The sequence below is a fragment of the Mirounga leonina genome, unplaced genomic scaffold (genome assembly GCF_011800145.1).
Source record: "Mirounga leonina isolate KUSES-001 unplaced genomic scaffold, KU_Mleo_1.0 Mir_115, whole genome shotgun sequence".
Lineage (NCBI taxonomy): Eukaryota > Metazoa > Chordata > Mammalia > Carnivora > Phocidae > Mirounga > Mirounga leonina.
The window spans coordinates 1,785,527-1,807,266 of record NW_023270268.1 but is presented as its reverse complement, the minus strand read 5'-3'; the positions used below and the strand labels follow the sequence as shown (position 1 = coordinate 1,807,266).

The 21,740-nt window shown below is 37.6% G+C and overlaps 1 protein-coding gene across 31 annotated transcripts in view; it reads right to left on the bottom strand.

The window, feature by feature from the left end:
* CLASP2 (cytoplasmic linker associated protein 2) overlaps positions 1 to 21,740 on the bottom strand; it is a 184,055-nt gene that overhangs the window by 16,042 nt on the left and 146,273 nt on the right. For all 31 annotated transcript variants that reach the window (XM_034991290.1, XM_034991484.1, XM_034991494.1 and 28 more), the window contains 5 exons: positions 20,855 to 20,998; positions 8,223 to 8,366; positions 6,933 to 7,039; positions 5,179 to 5,332; positions 1,636 to 1,864 (listed from right to left, as the gene is read on the bottom strand). In XM_034991290.1, the coding sequence (XP_034847181.1) occupies positions 1,636 to 1,864; positions 5,179 to 5,332; positions 6,933 to 7,039; positions 8,223 to 8,366; positions 20,855 to 20,998 (778 nt within the window). The remainder of the gene's footprint in view (positions 1 to 1,635; positions 1,865 to 5,178; positions 5,333 to 6,932; positions 7,040 to 8,222; positions 8,367 to 20,854; positions 20,999 to 21,740) is intronic.

Sequence of the window (21,740 nt, the reverse complement as noted above, 5' to 3'; positions counted from 1 at the left end):
GGCAAGAAATGTCAGTGGAACCAATTTGGTCTGCCAGCGTGTGACCTCTGTACATAAATAATTTAAGAACAATTAAAGCTGCCAAAACTAGGTCTCAGTTTACCATGCTGTTGCAGCAAGGGAGGGTTTAAAGGACACGCTCATGCTAGGTCCAATTTATTCCCTCCTGTTTTGCTGCTATTGTGACTAAACCTCAGTAACAGAGTTAACCACTTGTGAAAAATCAAAACACACCAAAGTGAATCATTTTGGCAATTTTATAGATTCTTATGTAATTCAGACTTAGTTTGGCAAGTTGTCATAATTTTGCCTTTGTGGTAACTGTGATATATTAAGACTCTTAAAATGACATATTGGTAAAAACATGATTCGTCAACCTTACTGGTAATCAAAGAAATAAAAATGAAGAGATTTTTCCACTTACCAAATTACAAAAATTAAAAAAATATTTCTGATATCTAAGTTCTCAGTCTTCCTAATAATTAAGGAAATGCTCATTAGGATGGACTATTTTATATCCATCATGGTGATGGGTGTCAAAATTTTAAAAGGTCTGAACATTCTGTGCTGGTGAGGAAATCAGCACTACCTAAACTGGCCAAGTGTTTTGAGTTGGTAATTGGGTAGTAACTCTAAAAATTTCAACTTACATTATCTCTTAATCGAGCAATTCTATCTCTAGGAATCTCTTAGAGTAAATTACTTATGTATGTGCATAAAAGTTTATGCAGAATATGTTCACTGACAGCAATACTGGGGGAACAAAGGAAAACAAAAACTACCTAAGTATAGTATCATGAGACTGGTAAGGGGGGTACTTTCAAATTTACCCACATAGTTATCTATTACTTTATATTACTTGAGTCTTCAATAAAAAAAATTAATGAATTATGTAATTTGTAGAGAATAAATGTAATTCCTTATTAAAAATACCTAAACCATTTGCAATGTTTTATATCAGTCTTTATACATTTTATGTGAACCTAACTGTGTACTGTAATTGGAAGGGCAGGTAGGTAGCACATCTCCACCCTCTTTCAGATGTGACACTCTGGACAGTCAAACAAATACCAGGCTGGACAGCTTAGTAAGTGTTAGAACTTAGTCCTATGCCCTTGTTCCGAGCCACTGTGAGTGTAAGAGCTCGTCCCACACCCTTGGTAGAAGCCACTGAAAGTGTAAAGCTCGTCCCAAGCTGGCTCCAAATTCTAATGGTAGCTTACCTCCCATTTGGTCTTGAATGCATCTTACTAGAGTTTATGATTTCACACTTTATTAAAGGGCTATTATGAAGAATGGGTAGTTCTTCAAAGGGTTTTGTCATGCTGGTATAAAAATTAATGACTGAATTGTGTCTAGAGATAAACTAAATTTATAAGCTACAATTGATTTCAGTTGTTTCTGGGCAGTCAGTAAGGTTTTCCTGATTTTGAGGATGATCTCAGGATTACCCTGTTTCTCATTCTGGGGTAGAAAACTATCAAACCACTAGAAATGAGCTCCTAAAAGATGGGAGAAACATTCCCATCCCAAAGCTCCTTACTTCTTTGGGAGTTATAATAAAAGAGCATGTGTATTTCTTTTGTTTCATTGATTACCAGTCCTCTAAAACACAAAATATGACCCAGAACCTACCATCAGGAAACTGGTCGGCATCATCATCAAACATGGCTTCCTTGAGGGCAGACTTATTGAAGGGACTGATGCTATCTGAGTAGTTATATGGATTATAGTCTCGAGCGCGAGGAGAGGAGTGAGCAGGCATTGAATGGAGCAATGAAGCTTTATTATCAAGGGCTGTTTGGCTTGAGTCAGTAGCATCACCTCCTGCTCTTGGGTCAGGCATCCCTGGACCACCACAGATCTATTAATGGGGAGGAGAAGGCATAGGAAATTAATTCATTTTTCAAAAAACATTTATTTATTTTATTTAATTTATGAGAAAGTGGGGGTAGGGACAGAGGGAGAGAGAGAGAAAGAAGGGGTTCAACTTCACGACCCGACCCTGAGATCATGACCTGAGCTGAAATCAAGAGTCAGATGCCTAAACCGACTGAGGCACCCAGGCATCCTACAGATTAATTCATTTTTAAGTATCTCTTTGAAATTCTAAAGATGTTTCTCTACTGCTTCAAAGTCTATTTTAAAAAAGGTAATAAACAGCTGAAAAAAATTAAGTAATGAAATCAACATAAGTTAAAACTTATTTAAAATAAAATGTCAACATTTAAAGATGTAAACCCCCCCCCCCCCACAGCTGTGAGGGCAAATAAAAATCATAAAAGAATGCTGTTTCTAATGATTCCTATAGTTCCCTTGCTAATGGCTTGACCAAACAATATTCAGTGGGATTACCAAAAGCTTCTCTATGCCAGTTAAAGATATAAAAGGACTTTCATTAGCAACACAGAACTAAAAGCTGCCAGAGTCCATTATTAAGGTAGTAAATTACACAATGACAACATGTCAACAAAGTACAAGAGAATAAAATTTTTTTTTTAAAAAATGGCCTCAAGGACTATAACTTTTGAAAAGATGCCTGATGAAGTTTGAATGCATTAACATACTTACCAAAACATCAATACTAACACTGATACTAATACTAGTATGAAAATCATTACTACCATCAATATCACCACCGTCACTGTCTACTCACAGCAACTATGTCTTAAGCCATTACTTAGGTGCTTTACAAATATTGTTCAAATATGTACTGTGCTCCTACTGCGTGCCAGGCATTATTCCTTGCAGTGGGGCTATATTAGTGAACAAAAGAGAGAATGATGTCCACTTTCATGGAGTTTACATTCTAGTGGGGGGACAGATATTTACAAACATAATGAATGAGTAAAGTATACGGTATGGTAGAAGGTGATTAGTGTATGGGAGGCAGTGCAGGATTAAAGGGATCATGAGTACTGTGGTGGGAGGAAGGAGGGTGCAGATTAGATTAGGGTCAGAGTAAGCCATTTGAACAAAGACTTGAAGGAAGTGAGGAAATCAGCCATCGAGCTATCTGGAGGAAAGATGTCTAAGACAGAGTGAATAGCCAAGACAAAGGCCCTGAGGCAAGAGCATGCCCAGGGAGTTCAAGGAATAGCAAGGGGGCCAGTGTGGTTGGAGCAGAGGAAAGTAGATGAGACCAGACGGGTAACAGGGGGAAAAGCCTATTGTGTAGACTTTGGCTTTTATTCGGACCTCCTATGGAGTTATAAGTCAAGGAGTGAGAACGGATGACAGGAGGCCAATGGGCACAATCAAGAAGGCCAGTTAGGTGCCTATTTTAATAACCCAGGTGAGAGAATTGATGATGATGTTTCAAGCCAGAATAGCAGGGATGGGAAGTGGATAGATTTTGGATATATTCTGAAAACAGAACCAGCAGATTTCCTGATAGAGTATGGAGGATGACAGAAAGGCGACAAGGACAACTCCTTGGTCCAAGGTTTTTGGCTGAGCAACTTGTGCTCCTATCAACTGAAACAGAAAAGAGGAGCTCTAGGGGAAAAGATGAGAAGTTCAAACAAGCAGCTGGATGTAGCTAATGAGTCATATAATTTATTACACTTACAGTAACTTTTAAGGTAGGCAGTAATATCCTTATTTTCTTAATGAAGATATTGAGGCTTAGAAGTGAAAATATATGATTAGTTAATAACTGCCAGGAACTGAAATTTAAACTCACTTCTGCCAGAATCCACTGTTTGAGCTCCCCACACTGTATCCTGCTATTTCTGAGGAAAAAAAAAGTCTCAAGCAGTGATTTGTATTACTAAACTGTTATTGCTACTTCATGTAGCTTTTGCGGTGGGGAACCTCAAATCTGAGTGGTAAGCTGGTTTTTGGCACCCAGTTTAGTAGGACCATCTGCCAGATAGGCATTGGGAGAAAAACAACAGCAGGAAAGCAGTCAGGAAGGCAGAGGAGGGAGCCCTTTAGAGATGTGCTGAAGCACTGCAGAGTTCTACAATTCTGCAAACACTGAGGAACCACAGATTCCGTAGGAAATGGGATGGCTTGTTTTGAGCAAAGTCTTCAGCAGCAGTGTACAAAACAACTACTCTTTTTTCCCCCTCCCCGACCCAAAACAACTACTCTTTGTATGATGGCAGAAGCAACAAACTAAACAATATTCACCAATGGGTCATAACATTCTCAACTGGAGCCCTACAAACTGATGATGCAAATCTCTATCACTACACTTAATGGGAAAATAAATACCTAAATGTATTTAGTCTTATAAGACTCATGTGATCTGGCCCATGTGCCACCCCCCAACTCTTTCACAACAGCCCAACAACACTGTCTTTCGTCCCAGTTCCCAACTATGCAAAACTTGTTCCCATCTAAATGTCTTTGCACTTGCCACTTCTTTTATGGAATTATTCTCTCCTAGATCTTGTATGGCTTTATTTATTCTCAAAGCAAATGCCACTGACTGGGAGAGGTCTTCCCTGACCAAATAATCTAAAATAGATTTACTTTGTGTTCTAACATAAAATTCAATAGTACTCATCTCTATCCGAAAATTTATAAGGAACTTGAAGGCAGCAACTTTGCCTTGTTAAATCCAAGACCCAGAACAGTGCCTGGCATGTGTAGATACTCAGTGAATGCTTGCAGAGTGACTGATCCCTTAAAAAGTTACATCTGAAAAATGACAGAAAGCAAAGTTAAAAAAAAAAAAAAAATCCAACAAAGATCTCTTAATGAGGGGCACCTGGGTGGCTCAGTCAGTTCAATGTCTGACTCTTGATTTCAGCTCAGGTCACAATCACAGGGTCATGGGATTGAGCCCTGCGTCAGGCTCCCTGCTGGACATGAAGCCTGCTTAAGAATCTCTCCCTCGAGCGCCTGGGTGGCTCAGTTGGTTAAGCGACTGCCTTCGGCTCAGGTCATGATCCTGGAATCCCGGGATCGAGTCCCGCATCAGGCTCCCTGCTCGGCGGGGAGTCTGCTTCGTCCTCTGACCCTATCCCCTCTCATGTGTTCTCTCTCTCTCAAGTAAATAAATAAAATCTTTAAAAAAAAAAAAAAAAAAAAAGAATCTCTCCCTCTCCCACTGCCCTCCCCCTGCCCTGCTTGAGCTTACTCTCTCTCTCAAATAAATAATTAATCTTAAAAAAAAAACACCTCTTAATGGAAAAGCCTGCAATGTAAGAATATTCAAATACTCACAGAATCACTATCATCTTTTTTAGAATCCCTTTTCAATGGCTCATTCATATCTTCTTGACTACGGAAGCTGAAATTCTGAATTGCTTCAGTGACACCTCTAAGAGAGCTATAAATATCTTCAGAGTTCATATTTTCTGTGTCATAATCAAATGCACTATGAAAAAGACAACTAATTATTTATGTATAGTTTTAAAACACAAACACATTTGAGATTATGTAGGATCCCCAAAACATAATTAGCAAAACAAAACCAAACCTGACAACTTTAAATGGTTAAGGTATATGTCCCCTTGTCCACCCCCCAAGGGCAGCTTATAACGACTCTAAATGCATAGCCCTTAACACCCGGTTTGTCTGTCACCTTCAAAAATGTTCCGATTAACCAGGGGTCAGCAAACCATGACCTCTGAAATCTAAAAATGTTTACTTTTTAAATGGTTGAGAGAAAAGTCAAAATAACATTTCCTAACACTTTTCCAATGAAAATCATATAAAATTCTTATTTCAGTGTCTATAAATTAAATCGTATTGGAACCAGCAACACTTATTTATTCAGGTATCTGCTACAGCTATTTTCCACACTGTAACAGCAAAACTGAGTAGAGGTAACAAAGACTGCATGGCCCACAAGGCCTGAAATATTTACCATATGGCCCTTTACAGAAAGTTTGCTAACTCCTGTGATTAACTGACAATAATGGTACAGCTGAAAGAGAAGATAAATGTATTTTACACAAATTTATAGGAAGGAAGAGAAGTTTTAACACTGAACATATATGTTACTGACATTACTTCTATAGTCAAATTCTAAAACTCAACTGAAGCTGGAATTTAGCCATCAAATTGTTACGTGTGTCACAAGGAATAATAACCTAGATGTTAAGTTTGCAATGTATTTTTCTTCCTTAGATGCTGATGAAGTATCCTATAAATTGTAATAAATATGATGAAGCATGCTATGATATATGGCTAATAAAATCAAGTTAATAACTATGTTAGTAAATATGGACTACTATGCAAATGATTATTTATTTTTATTTATTTATTTATTTATTTATTTAAGATTTTATTTATTTGCGAGAGAGAGAATGAGAGACAGAGCATGAGAGAGAGGAGGGTCAGAGGGAGAAGCAGACTCCCTGCTGAGCAGGGAGTCCGATGTGGGACTCGATCCAGGGACTCCAGGATCATGACCTGAGCCGAAGGCAGTTGCTTAACCAACTGAGCCATCCAGGTGCCCGCAAATGATTTTTTAAAAGGCCAGCAAAAGGGAAAAAATATTAAGAACTTCATCTTAAATACAGCCAATGCTTGAACTGCATAAGTGTGTGAAAATTCTACACAGCTTATATTTTAGATTAAGGACCAATCTCACAGTCACATTCTTTCCTAAAGACACAGACATAATGCCATTTTATATTTAGCCTTTCCTTCTTTTTTCTTCTCTATTTTTGATTTTGTCTATAAGCATATCTGAGAAACATAACTACTCCATTTAATGCTTCAAGCACTAATTTACAAAAGCTGTGTAAGTTTTCTTTTCACTTACATAAAAATTAGATATCCTATGCATTATTTTCATTTAAAAGGTTAGTTTTGGAATATACTTAAAGTTTTTTGAATCTGCTAAGTTTCTATGTGTCAACAAGACCTTTCAAGTCAAGTGGAAATCAAGTGGAATTATATTAGTGTCTGTTGTCTAAGAATGGGAATCGGCAAACACAAGCCATGAGGGAAAATAACCCTTTTATTACCTTGGAGATAAAGTATTCTGTGATGTATTGGTAGGAGAAGTAAGAGGACTGGACCAGTTGGCTGGCGAACGTGGTGTTGGTCTCGTCAAAGGACTCCCCATGGAACCCTGATTGGGGGAGTCAAGTAAATATTAACATACGACAGGTTAAGTTCAACTAAAAGGCTCTTAAGGAAGCCATGCAATCAAGAAGTTGAACAATATGAAAGAGCCATATTTGTAGGTCAGTATTTTAAATAATCAGGTACTTATCTTTGCTTTCGATAGGGAAAAACTTTCTCCCCATTCAGAAATCTACCTCTTTAGTCTTTTTTGTTTTCTTCACCCACTTCCTGCTCTCAAATATTATCAACATCTTCCTTCTCACAGATTCAACAGGATCCCAAACTATTTTAATTAATTAATTTTTAAATTAAAAAAAATATTTTTTAAGTAGGCTCCCTGCCCTACATGGGGCTTGAACTCATGACCCTGAGATTGAGAGTCGCATGCTCTACAGACTGAGCCAGCCAGATACTCCCCTCAAACTGACAATTTTAAATTAGCCTCTCATTCTAAGCCAATTTCCTTCCTCCAACCATTACTAATATTCAAATTTTATTCCTCCTTGAGTTTGCTTTATAAATGATTTTCGCAAAGTAAAATTTGTTATTATTATTTTGCCTACCTCTTAAGATATAAACAATCCCTCTCCTTTTAAAAAGATAACCAACTTTAGTCCCAAGAAATTGTTCTAGATTGTTTTTAACCCTCAGACTTTACATTAAGCCTGCCATAAGTGCATCTAATTTTTCTTTATACATGATCAAATACGTCTTTTTAAAACTTAAGTTTAATTTTTTAGGCATATTATGTAAATGATTCTTGCCATTTAGGTACATATAACACTGTAATGTTTCATTTATTCAGACCTTACCTCCCCAAAACAAAATTCTGTATTCAAGCAACTATGGACCCACAAACACCTTCTTTTAAAGCCCTACCTTCTTAGGATCTTATTGTTAACCAAATCATCCCTTCTAGTCCTCAAATAAGGACTGGTTTGCTTTCCTTGTTCATACCCTGGCCATCGTTCACCACCAACCAAATGTATACCAAATTACAACATAAACATGACAAGCCTAAGGACTATGTTCTTTCCAGGACTGTATTTAATACTGCTTAGGAGATGTTGCCTAATACAGATGTAAAAATTATACACTTGGATCAAAAGTTTGCTTCATGTAAAAGAAAGCAATTGCTGTTGAAACCATCACATCACGTAACAGTCAAGAAAATAACTGAAAGATACCTGGGTTCCATTTCCAGTGTTTCGTAGGTGATTATGAAGAAGCTTTGTAGCACCATCCTGAAAAGTTTTTGGTAAAGCTCCTAATAACATTGTAAACTCTGGGGTATTGAGTTCAAATAAGGAAATCAGCACTGACTGTGCTGCCTAGAAAACAAAGACATAGAATAAGTAGAGATGTATATTTTGGTTACTCAAAGGAGACAATTTTCTTCACTCAACAATTCCGTTCAATAGCATTAGGCCATCTTTCCCACAGAAAAAGATGTCCTTATATGCTTCCAAATTTCTTTGTTGGGAGAGTAAGAAAATTATTGGCCTGCCATTTATTTTTTGAAGGTAAGAAGGGAATATAAAGAATGTCACAAATACAATCTAGCACTCAATGGCAAAAGTTAACTGGTTTCTGGGGTTATTCTACCAATATATGCTACTTCTTCAGTTTTCCTCATAAATGATTACAAGAAGAGAGATGGATGGAAATATACAAGTACAGGTAGCCTACACCTTTCAAAGGTTCACACTACACCACTCTGCTTTTATGAAAGACCTACAACAGTACCAAAAGAAAAACAAAGAAGTTCTTCACTTTTACATTTAAGGCAAAAAGCAAAAATAGTATTCAGCATTTGTTTTGCAGTGAGCCTTTATAAAGGCAGCACTCATTCTGAGCAGTGAGAATGGTACCACCAAGCTCCTTCCCCAGGAACTACACTCAGCATCAAGCCACCATAGTATTGTTGAATTGTGTATGTAAGCATCTGTGCTTTATCTTGATTTATTTTGTGTGTCTGTTAGCAAGATGTATCCTGAGGTATCAGAAAAGCCTAAAAGATGCTATGTTTTTGGGTCTGGGAAGTCTGAGAAGTTTTTCCATATGAATTAATGGAATTGCTTCCTTGCTTTACACCATTTTGGCATATGAAAGGTTTCACAGGAACATTCTACTTTAGATAGTGGGGGAACCCTGTATATCCCCCTAAGCTATACAAAGTCCATTCAGAGCAACTTAATACTTTACTATTCATTTTATATAAATGGAAAATAATGTTTTGGTGGAAATGGGAACAAAACAAAGCTTATTCAGATCAGTTAAGAAAACTTATAAATTTACTTTCTTCTTTTAACGTAATCAACAGAACTACTGAAAGCCAAACTTTGAAATTCAGATTACCATAGAAACTTAACTGAGAGGAGGAAGAAATCCAAATAGTTCACAATCATGACTCAGATGAAAATATGTGTATCTTGTCCTGGACCTTTTCAGACCCCATTCTATGAAAACCTAAGTGTTCTATGTTTATGATACCTGAATATAAAATACTAGGGGAATGGTTAAATTATGTTACATTGGAGCAATGGCACACTATACAACACAGCCTTGAAAGATGATGGAACTCTATACATGAAGAAATTGGGAGAGGGCGATCATATACCGCTGAAGGAAAAATATAATAAACAGGAAAAAAAATAAGAAAAATATAATAAAACAACAGCTATAATATAAGCCCAATATACATTGTGTGGGTATGTCCTCGAACATGTTAATAGTACTTAAATAAAACTACTTCTATTTGGGGGGCGCCTGGGTGGCTAAGTCAGTTAAGTGCCTGATTCTTCATTTTGGTTCAGGTCATGACCTCAAGTACTGTGAGACAGAGCCTTGTGTCAGGCTCCACACTCAGCAGGGAGTTTGCTTGAGATTCTCCGCCTTCTCTTTCTCCCTCTGCCCCTCCTCCCCCTCGCACAAGCATTCTCTCTGAAATAAAATCTTAAAAAAAAACAACAAAAAACTATTTGTATTTTGAAACAAAACTTTATGATCCTGTGTTTTTGGAACAACACTGAAACTGCCTCAAGTTACTCTAAGCAAATGAATTAATGATTGTTAAGGTATACTTTATTCCATCTAGGCTTTATTTTGGTGTAGGAAACTCAGCTTTCTTTCCCTGCAGAGGTAGAGAGGCCAACTGTTCTAAGACCATTTTCCAATGCATATACCTTCCCTCATGAAGTGACACCCTTATCATGAATTAACTTCCTATATAAACCAAACCGTTTCTGATCCTCTGATCCTTTGTGTTCTATTGATCTATATGTCTATTTCTGCATTAATATGGGTTTAAGTTGTATGATTTAAAATGCAGTATTTTTAGTATATTCTGATAAAGTCCTTCATTTTTGTTAATTTATATTTTAGTGTCATATTTGCTTTACTAGATGCATTTTTATTTATTCATTTATTTACTTATTTCACAACATAAATCAGGTCTTCATTAGAATACTGTATTCCATTTCTTTTTTCTTAAGCTTTTATTTTAATTCTAGTTAGTTAACATACAGTGTCAGTGTTATTACTTTCAGGTATACAATACAGTAATTCAACAATTCCATACATCACTCGGTGTTCATCAAAAGTGCACTCTGGGGCGCCTGGGTGGCTCAGTTGGTTAAGCGACTGCCTTCGGCTCAGGTCATGATCCTGGAGTCCCGGGATCGAGTCCCGCATTGGGCTACCTGCTCAGCAGGGAGTCTGCTTCTCCCTCTGACCCTCCTCCCTCTCATGCTCTCTGTCTCTCATTCTCTCTCTCTCAAATAAATAAATAAAATCTTAAAAAAAAAGTGCACTCCTTAATCCCCATCACCTATTTAACCCATCCCCCGACCAATCTCCCCTCTGGTAACCTTCAGTTTGTTTTTTCTTTTTAAAGATTTTTTTTTTTTTAAGATTTTATTTATTTATTTGACAGAGAAAGACACAGCGAGAGAGGGAACACAAACGGGGAGTGGGAGAGGGAGAAGCAGACTCCCTGCTGAGCAGGGAGCCCGATGCGGGACTCGATCCAGGGACTCCAGGATCATGACCTGAGCCGAAGGCAGTCACTTAACCAACTGAGTCACCCAGGCGCCCCTCTTTTTAAAGATTTTTTTTAAGTAATATCTACACCCAACGTGGGGCTTGAACTTATAACTCCGGGATCAAGAGTCACATGCTCCACCAACTGAACCAGCCCGATGCCCCTTCAGTTTATTCTTTATAGTTAAGAGTCTGTTTCTTGGTTTCTTTTTTTCCCCCTTTGCTTGTTTTGTTCCTTAAATTCCACATATGAGTGAAATCATACAGTATTTCTCTTTCTCTGACTTATTTTGCTTAGCATTATACTCTCTAGTTCCATCCATGTCATTGTAAACGTCAAGATTCCATTTTTTTTATGGCTGAATAATATTCCATTGTATATATATACATACAACATCTTTATCCACTGATGGACACGGGCTGCTTCCATAATTTGGCCATTGTAAATAATGCTGCTATAAACATAGGGGTGCATGTATCCCTTTGAATTAGTGTTCTTATATTTTTTGGGTAAATACCAATATTGCAATTCCCGGATCATAGGGTAGTTCTGTTTTTAATTTTCTTGAGGAACCTCCATACAGTGGCTGCACCAATTTGCATTCCCACCAACAGTGCAAGAGGGTTACTCTCCACATCCTCGCCAACACTTGTTTCCTGTGTTGTTGATTTTAGCCATTTTGACAGGTGTGAGATGATATCTTGTTGTAGTTTTGATTTGCATTTCCCTGATGATGAGTGATGTGGAGCATCTTTTCATGTGTCTGTTGGCCATCTATATGTCTTCTTTAGAGAAATGTCTGCTCATGTCTTCTGCCCATTTTTAAATCAGATTGTTTTTTGGGTACTGAGTTGTATTAAGTTCTTTATATATTTTGGAGGTTTGTGGCAACACTGCTGAGCAAGTCTATTGGCGCACGTTTTCAAATAGCATTTACTCACTCCATGTCTCTGTTACATTTTGGTAATCCTCGCAACATTTCAAACTTTTTCATCCTTATATTTGTATGGTGATCTGTGATCAGTGATCTCTGATGTTACTATTGTAATTGTTTTGGGGTACCACAAATCATGTTTGTATGAGATGGTGAATATAATCACTAAATGTTGTGTGTGTTCTGACTTCTCCATTGACCAGCCATTCCCATCTCTTTCCCTTTCCTTGGGCCTCCTTGTTCCCTGAGACACAATTGATTGAAATGAGGCCAATTAATGGTTCTATGATGGCCTTTAAATGTTCAAGTGAAAGAAAGAGTTGCGTGTGTCTCACATTAAATCAAAAGCTAGAAATGATTAAGCTTAGTGAGGAAGGCAGAGATAGGCCAAAAGCTAGGCCTCTTGTGACAAACAGCCAACTTGTGACTGCAAAGGAAAGGTTCTTGACTCCAGTGAACACACAAATGATAAAAAAGCAACACAGCTTTATTGCTGATACAGAGACAAAGTTTTAGTGGTCTGGATAGAAGATCAAAGCGGCCACAATACTCCCTTAAGCCAGAGTGTCGTCCAGAGCAAGACCCTAACTATCTTCAGTTCTGCTGAGATTGGTGAGGAAGCCATGGAAGTTTGAAGCCAGAAGTTGGTTCATGAGGTTTAAGGAAAGAAGCCATCTCCATCATAACATAAAATTGCACGGTGGAACAGCAAAGTGCTGATACAGAAGTTCCAACAAGTTATTCAGAAGATCTAGCTAGGACGATTCATGAAGGTAGCTACACTAAGCAACAGATTTTCAATGTAGACGGAACAGCCTTATGTTAGAATAAGATGCCATCTAGGACTTTCACAGCTAGAGAGAAGTCAATGCCTGGCTCTAAAGGACAGGGTGACTCTCTTGTTATGGGCTAATGCAGCCTGTGACTTTAAGTTGAAGCCACTGCCTCACTTACCATTGTGAAAATCCTAAGGCCCTTGGGAATTATGCTAAATCCACTCTCCGGTGCTCTCTAAATGGAACAACAAAGCCTGGGGGAGAGCACGTCTATTTACAACATGGTTTCCTGAATATTTTAAGCCACTGCTGAGACCTACTGCTGAGAAAAAAAAGATTCCTTTCAAAATATTACTGCTCGTTGACAATGCGCCTGGTCATGCAAGAGCTGCAATGGAGATGTACAATGAGAATTACTGTTGTCTTCATGCCTGCTAACACAATATCTATTCTGCAGCCCATGGATCATGGAGTAATTCTGACTTTGAAGACTTATTACTTAAATACATTTTGTAAGGCTATAGCTGCCACAGATAGTGATTCCTATGATGGATCTGGGCAAAGTAAATTGAAAACCTTCTGAAAAAGGATTTGCCATTCTAGATGCCATTTAGAACATTTGTGATTCCTGGGAAGAGATCAAAATATCAACATTAACAGGAATTTGGAAAAAGTTGATTCCAACCCTCATGGATAACTTTGAGTGGTTCAAGACTTCAGTGGAGGGCATACTGCAGATGTAGTGGAATTAGCAAGAGAATTAGAAGTGAAGCCTGAAGATGTGACTGAATTGCTGCTATCTCATGACAAAACTGGAAGAGATGAGTTGTTTCTTACGGATGAGCAAAGAAAGTGTTGTTTGAGATGCAATCTATTCCTGGTGGATAGTTGTGAAGACTGTTGAAATAACAACAAAGGATTTAGAATATTACATAAACTAGTTGGTAAAGCCGCAGCAGGGTTTGAGAGGACTGACTCCAATTTTGAAAGAAACTCTATGGGTAAAATGCTATTAAACAGCATCTCATACTACAGAGAAATTGTAAAAGGAAGAGTTGATGCAGCAAACTTCATTTTTGTCTTCTTCTTCTTTTTAAATATTTTATTTATTTATTTGACAGAGAGAGAGACAGCGAGAGAAGGAACACAAGTAGGGGGAGTGGAAGAGGGAGAAGCAGGCTTCCAACAGAGCAGGGAGCCTGATGCAGGGCTCAATCCCAAAGACCCTGGGATCACGACCCGAGCCGAAGGCAGACATTTAATGACTGAGCCACCCAGGTGCCCCATTTTTGTCTTATTTCTTCAAATGAATTCGAAATGATTTTTATTTTGAATTATTTAAAAACAATTTTTAAAACTTGAGTAGAGTTGACACACAATGTCACATTGGTTTCACGTGTACAACATGATGATTTAACTTGTTATGCTATGCTCACCACAAGTGTAGCTACCATCTGTCAACATACACCATTACAATATCACTGATTACATTTCCTTTGCTGTGCCTCTTATAACCGTGACCTATTCATTCCATAACTGGGAGCCTGTATTTTCCATTCTCCTTCACCCATTTTCCCTATCCCCCATCCCTTTCTCTCTGGCAACCATCAGTTTGTTTTCTGTATTTATGGTCTGATTCTGCTTTTTGTTTATTCATTTGTTTTGTTTTTTAGATTCCATGTAAGTGAAATCACATGGTATTTGTCTTTTTCAATCTGACTTATCTCACTCAGCATAATATCCTTCAGGCCCATCCATGCTGTTGCAAATGTCAACATCTCCTCCTTTTTTATGGCTGCTAACAGTCACCGTATATGAATACCTAATCTTTATCCATTCATCTATCAAGAGACACTTGAATTGCTTCCATATCTTGGCTATTGTAAATAATTCTGCAAATAATGCTGCAATAAATACAGGGGTGCAAATATCTTTTCAAATTACCATTTTCATTTTCCTTGGGTAATACCCAGTAGTGTCTACGGTATTTCTATTTCTGTTTGAGAAATCTCCATACTGTTTTTCCACCACTGCTGCTTTCTTTCAAGAAACTGCCACAGCCACCCCAACCTTTGGCAACCACCACCCTGATCAGTAAACACTGAGACAAGACCCTCCACCTGCCAAAAGATTAAGACTCTGAATTCTTAGGTGATGGTTAGCATTTTTTGGCAGTATTTTTAAATTAAGGTATGTACATTTTTTTAGACATAATGCTATTGCACACTTACAGACCACAGCATAGTGCAAAGATAACTTTCATATACAATGGGAAATGAAAATATTCATGTGACTAGGCTTTACTGCAGTAGTCTGGAACTGAATCTGCAGTATTTCTGAGGTTTCAAAACCTAAACTAGGTTTTAAAATCAGGAAGTGTGAAGTCCTCTTACTTTGTTCTTTTTCAAGATTGTTTTGGCTATAATGGAACCCTTGCAATTCCATATGAATTTGGAATCAGCTTGTAAATTTCTACAAATTTCTGGGATTTTGATAGGCATTACATCTCACCTGTGGATCACTTTGGGCAGTATTGCCAACTTAACAATATTAAATCTTCCCATCCATGAACATGAATGTTTTTCAGTTTATTTAAATCATTAATTTCTTTCAAAACTATTTTGTAGTTTCTATATAAATTTTGCACTTCTGGGGCGCCTGGTGGCTCAGTTGGTTAAGCGACTGCCTTCGGCTCAGGTCATGATCCTGGAGTCCCGGGATCGAGTCCCGCATCGGGCTCCCTGCTTGGCGGGGAGTCTGCTTCTCCCTCTGACCCTCTTCCCTCTCATGCTCTCTGTCTCCCATTCTCTCTCTCTCTCAAATAAATAAATAAAATCTTTAAAAAAAAAAAATTTTTTTGCACTTCTTTTGTCAAATGTATTCCTATAGATTTTAATCTTTTTGATGCTATTGTAAATGAAATTCTTTTCCTAATTTCATTTTTGGATTGCTCACTGCAAGGGTTTAGAATATAACTGATTTCTGTATACTGTTTTATATCATGCAAACTTGATGAATTTACTAGTTCTAATAGTTATTTAGTGATTCCTTAGGATTTTCTCTATACAAGATCATATCACTTGCAAATGGAAATAGTTTTACTTCTTCTTTACAGTCTAGATGCCTTTTATTTATTTTTTCCTAACTGTCCTGGCTAGAACCCCTAGTTGAACAGATATAGAAACTGTTGAATTGTACATTTTTAGACATACCATTACCATATTGCACACTTAGACCAGAGTATAGTGTAATGCATAGTATATACTGAATTGTATAGTGTATGTTGAATAGAAATAGTGACAGCATACTTGTCTTGCTAATTTTAAGGAAGAAGCACCCAGTCTTTCACCATTAAGTATGAGTTTAGCTGTGAATATTTGCAGGTGCCCTCTACTGGGTTGAGAAAATTCCTTCCATTGTTAGTTTTTATGTATTTATTTATTTTTTGTTAAATCCCGAGAGGACGTTAAGATTTTGCCAGATGCCTTTTCTTTTTTTCTCAAGGTATTATTTTTAAGTAATCTCCACACCCAATATGGGGCTCGAACTTACAACCCTTATATGGAGAGTCATATGCTCCACTGACTGAGCCAGCCAGGAGCACCATCAGGTGCCTTTTCTATTGATACAATCATGTGTTTTTTTGTCTTTTGATTGATATGGTGTATTATATTACTAGACTTTCAGATGTTAATTTAACCCTGCTTTCCTGGAATAAATCCCATTTACTTGGTCATGGTGTATAATTCTCTTTTATATGTTGCAGGATTTAGTTTGCTAATATTTTGTCGAGGATTAAATTGCATCCATATTCGTAGAAGTTATCGGGCTGTAGGGTTTTTTTGTGTGTGTGTGTGTGTGTGGTCTTTATCTGGTTTTGGTATCAAGGTACTACTGCCCTCACACAATGAGTTAGAAAGTGTTCCTTCTTCTGTTTTTTGGAAGAGTTTCTAAAGAATTGGTAGTAATTTGTTTGGTGGAATTCGCCAGTGAAGCCATCTGAGCCTGGCTTCTCTTCATGGGTAGTTTTTTGATTACTAAGTCAATCTCTTTACTTGTTCTATCAACATCTATTTCTTCTTGAGTCAGTTTTGGTAGTCTACATCTTTCTAGGGATTTGTTCGTTTCATCTAAATTACTGACATAATTATTCATAGTATTCCTTTACAATTTTTATTTCTGTAAGGTTGGTCATATTCCCTCTTCCATTTCTAATTCTAGTAATTTTAGTCTCTTTTCTTCTTGGTCAATCTAGTTAAAAGTTTGCCAATTTTGTTGATTTTTCAAAAAACCAGCTTTTAGTTTCACTGATTATTGTTTTTCTGCTTTATTGTGTTTTAATCTTTTTTTTTTTTAAGCGGGCTCCATGCCCAACATGGACTCATGACCCTAAGATCAAGGGTCACATGCTCTACCAGCCGAGCCAGGCACCCCAATTTGTGCTGTAATCTTGATTACATCTTTCTGCTTACTTTAGGGTTAGTTTGTTCTTTTTCCAGTGTCATAAGGTAGTGGTTAAGGTTACTAATTTGAGATCTTTCTTCTTTATTATTATAGCATTAACTGCTATAAATTTCACTCTAAGCACTGCTCTAGCTGCATCCTTTAAGTTCTGGTATGTCACGTCTTCATTTCATTCACCTCATGGTATTTTGATTTCACTTTTGATTTCTTCTTCGATCCACTGGTGATTTAGGAATAAGTTGTTTAATTTCCATGTATTTGTGAGCCCCCCAAATTTCCCTGTTATTAATTTCTAATTTCATTCCACTGTGGTCAGAGAACATACTTTGTATTATTTTTGTCCTCTTAAGAAAACTACTGAGAGGTTTGTTTCATTGCCTAGCATATGGTCTTATCCTGGAGACTGTTCCATGTACACTTGAGAAGAATGTATATTCTGCTTCTGTTGGGTAAAGTGTTCACCATTAGAAATAAAGGTCATAAAATGTATATTCTATGTGCTTCTTTGCAGCAAATATTGAAGAAAATGACTCACAAAGAAAGAGAGTAAACAGAGCTACATATAGGATGTGAGAAATGAAAAGTTAGGGGTGAAGAGAGGTCTCAGGAAGATGATGAAGAGAACAGAAGGCCTAGAAAGGAGCTCCCCATGAAATAACTAACTTATGTTTTTGAGCATATGGAAAATGTCACCCATAAGCATGTTACAGAGATGTTGAAAATATGAACAGACAGTTAAATAACATTAAAAAAAAAAACCCCAGGCAAATGAAAAGCAAGGCAAATTATTTACACCACAACAAAGTTTAAGAAAGGAGGTAGCAATAAACCACTTGGCATAGGAGTGAACACTTCCACAGTCAAAAGTAAATCTTTTGTATTGATTACCAATGGTTTATTCCTCAGTATTTTGAAGATTATGGGGAAAGATATAGGAAAGGATGTGGGAATAGGATGGGTAAAGCTAAGTTTTTTTTTTTTTTTTTTTTTGTCCGAGAGAGAGAGCACGAGCAACAAGCAGGGGGAGCGGCAGGCAGAGGGAGAAGCAGGCTCCCCACCAAGCAAGGAGCCCGATGTGGGGCTCGATCCCAGGACCCTGGGATTACAACCCGAGCCAAAGGCAGATGCTCATTTGACTGAGCTACCCAGGCGTCCCTAAAGCTAAGTTCTTATGTACAAAGGTAGATAGAAAGCTACATACTGGCTAAATTTATCAATAGATCAGTAGATAATGCCTAAAATGAGTTAATCAAGAAATAACTGTAAATTCCTACTTGAAATACATTGTACCTGCAAGGGGAAAGATTTAGACTGCAGTTGACCCTTGAACAACACAGAGGTTAGGGGCACCAACCTCCCGCACAGTCAAATCTCTGCTCTTGACCAGAACCCTTAGTGGTAATATAAACAGCTGATTAACATACCTTTTGTATGCTATATGTATTATATACTGTATTCTTAAAATAAACTAGAGAAAAGATGTTAAGAAAATCATAAGGAAAATACATTTATATTACTATACTATAAAAAAAATCTGCATGTAAGTGGACCAACACAGTTCAAATCTGTGTTGTTCAATGGTCAACTATATTTTGTTTTTTGGTTTTGTTTTGTTTTTTTTTCATTTTTTTTGTTGATCATGTTAAGTGTACTCTTTAATCGCCATCCCCTATTTCCCCCATCCCCTCACCCACCTCCCATCTGGTAACCATCAGTTTGTTTTCTATAATTAAAAGTCTGTTTCTTGGTTTGTCTCTTTTCCCCCAATTTGTTTCTTAAATTCCACATGAGTGAGATCATATGGTATTTGTCATTTCCTGACTTAACTTTGCTTAGTATTACACTGTCTAGCTCTATCCATGTTGTTCAAATGGCAAGACTTCATTCTTTGTTATGGCTGAATAATATTCCATTATATATTTATATATATGTGTATATATATAGCACCTCTTTTTTATCCATTCATCTATCAGTGGACACTTGGTCTGCTTCCATAGTTTGACTATTACAAATAATGCTGCTATAAACGTAGGGGTGCATGTATCCCTTTGAATTAGTGTTCTTGTATTTTTTGGGTAAATACCCCAAATTGCAATTCCTGGATCATAGGGTAATTCTGTTTTTAATTTTTTTTTTTTAAAGATTTTATTTATCTACAGAGAGAGAGATAGTGAGAGATAATGAGAGCAGGAACACAAACAGGGGGAGTGGAAGAGGGAGAAGCAGGCTTCCCACTGAGCAGGGAGCCCGATGTGGGGCTCGATCCCAGGACCCTCAGATCATGACCTGAGTCGAAGGCAGACGCTTAACAACTGAGCCACCCAGGTGCCCCCTGTTTTTAACTTTTGAGAAACCTCCACACTGTTTTCCACAGTGGCTGCACCAATTTACATTCCCACCAACCATTCAAGAGGGTTCCCTTTTCTCCACATCCTTGCCAGCACTTGTTTTCTGTGTTTTTGACTTTAGACATTCTGGTAGATGTGAGGTGATAATTCATTGTCGTTTTAATTTGCATTTCCCTGATGATGAGTGATGTGGAGCATCTTTTCATGTGTCTGTTGGCCATCTGTATGTCTTCTTTGGAGAAATGTCTGTTCATGTCTTCTACCCATTTTTCAGTTGGATTATTTGTTTTTTTGGATGTTGAGATGTATAAATTCTTTACATATTTTGGATATTAACAAGGGTTGACTATATTTTGAATGGTTACAAGATTAGAGGTGGGGAGGATTGTGACAAGGACAGTTATTATTTATTTATTTATTTATTTATTTATTTTGGGGGGGGAGGGGCAGAGGGAGAGGAAGAGAGAGAATCTTAAGCAGGTTCCACACCCAGCACAGAGCAAAACGCAGGGCTCAATCTCATAACCCTGAGATCATGACCTGAACTGAGATCAAGAATTGGATGCTTAACCAATTGAACCACCCAGGCGCACCAGGACAGTTATTTTTAGGTTTATTTAAAAAAAAAAAAAAAAAAGAGTTTTCTTTTTTTTTTTTTTTAAAGATTTTATTTTATTTATTCGACAGAGAGAGAGAGAGAGAGAGACAGCTAGAGAGGGAACACAAGCAGGGGGAGTGGGAGAGGGAGAAGCAGGCTCCTGGCCGAGCAGAGAGCCTGATGCGGGGCTCGATCCCAGGACCCTGGGATCATGACCTGAGCTGAAGGCAGACGCTTAACGACTGAGCCACCCAGGCGCCCCAAAAAGAGTTATTTGAGAGAGAGCGAGCATGCGTGTGGGTAGGGGGAAGGACAGAGGTACAGAATCTTCAAGCAGAGTCCCCGCTGAGCGCAGAGCCCAACTTGGGGCTTAATCTCATGACCCATGAGATCATGACCTAAGCTGAAACCAAGAGTCAGACTCTTAACCAACTGAGCCACCCAGGTGCCCCAGGACAGTTATTTTTTATATTATACTCATATTAAATGGATAAAATTTAAAATATAAAAGATTAAAAAAAAAAAGTCTTCATGTCACTAGGTAAATAACTCAATGCTAACTGGTAATGTCCTGAAATATTAGTTCCCTTCATTGGCAATCCAAAACGACTGACTTGCTTATCTAATTTACCTTCTAAACCTTAAATTAAAACATACCTTCCGAACATCAGAACTTTTGGGTTCTGTTGTCCAAGTGATAACCCGAGACACTGCCAGACGAGTTTCACTGGAATTTATAAAATCTCCTGGATCCATCTGTTTGGCCAGAGTTTCTATGTATTTAAGGATAGCAACCTTCACCTACAGAGGTAAGCACAATGAGAGAGGACAATCAGATGGTCACTGAGGGATACGGACAATACTTCAGAAACAATTAGGTGATTATTTTTTCGACCAATACAAAATGAAACACCATCAACAACAACAAAGAAATTATATAACCATCTACATACCTGAGGTACAAATACATGGTAATGTGGATTTTTGTTTTCACATATGCAGAACTTTTAAGTCCCAGGTGTTTCATTCCCTGTGTCTGAACAACTGCTGAAGACTCTCTTGACAAGATTAGACCCTTTTCCTTGAGCCTGCCTTCAGAGCTTACAGCTGACCTGTCTAGATTTCCCTAGGAGCCCATCTTTATAAATTAAGTGTAATTTGGCTTTTGTGGAAATGAACCAAAAGTATTCTGGAAATAAGGTATCATAAACCAAGTAAGTAATTGAGGTGGGCAATACAGGTTTTCTCCCAAACATACAGTAACATTCACCCAACGAGATCATGTTCCTTAATAGGTCCATCAATTGCTAGAACTACTACCTTTCAAAAGAAGTGTCACAAAAAATTTTTACAGAAGTACCACTGGAGAAAATACAACACTTATTTGTAATTCCTGATGCTTGGGTGCATGCTAGGTAGGTGTGTGGTCGAATGCAGGCTTCAAAATCAGCAGGAGGTGGGGCAAAGCACACATGCTTCTTCCTTATGCTCAGCCTTTGTTATCCTTAGAGTTAAATTATCTCCTTTGTTATCCACTGTTAAA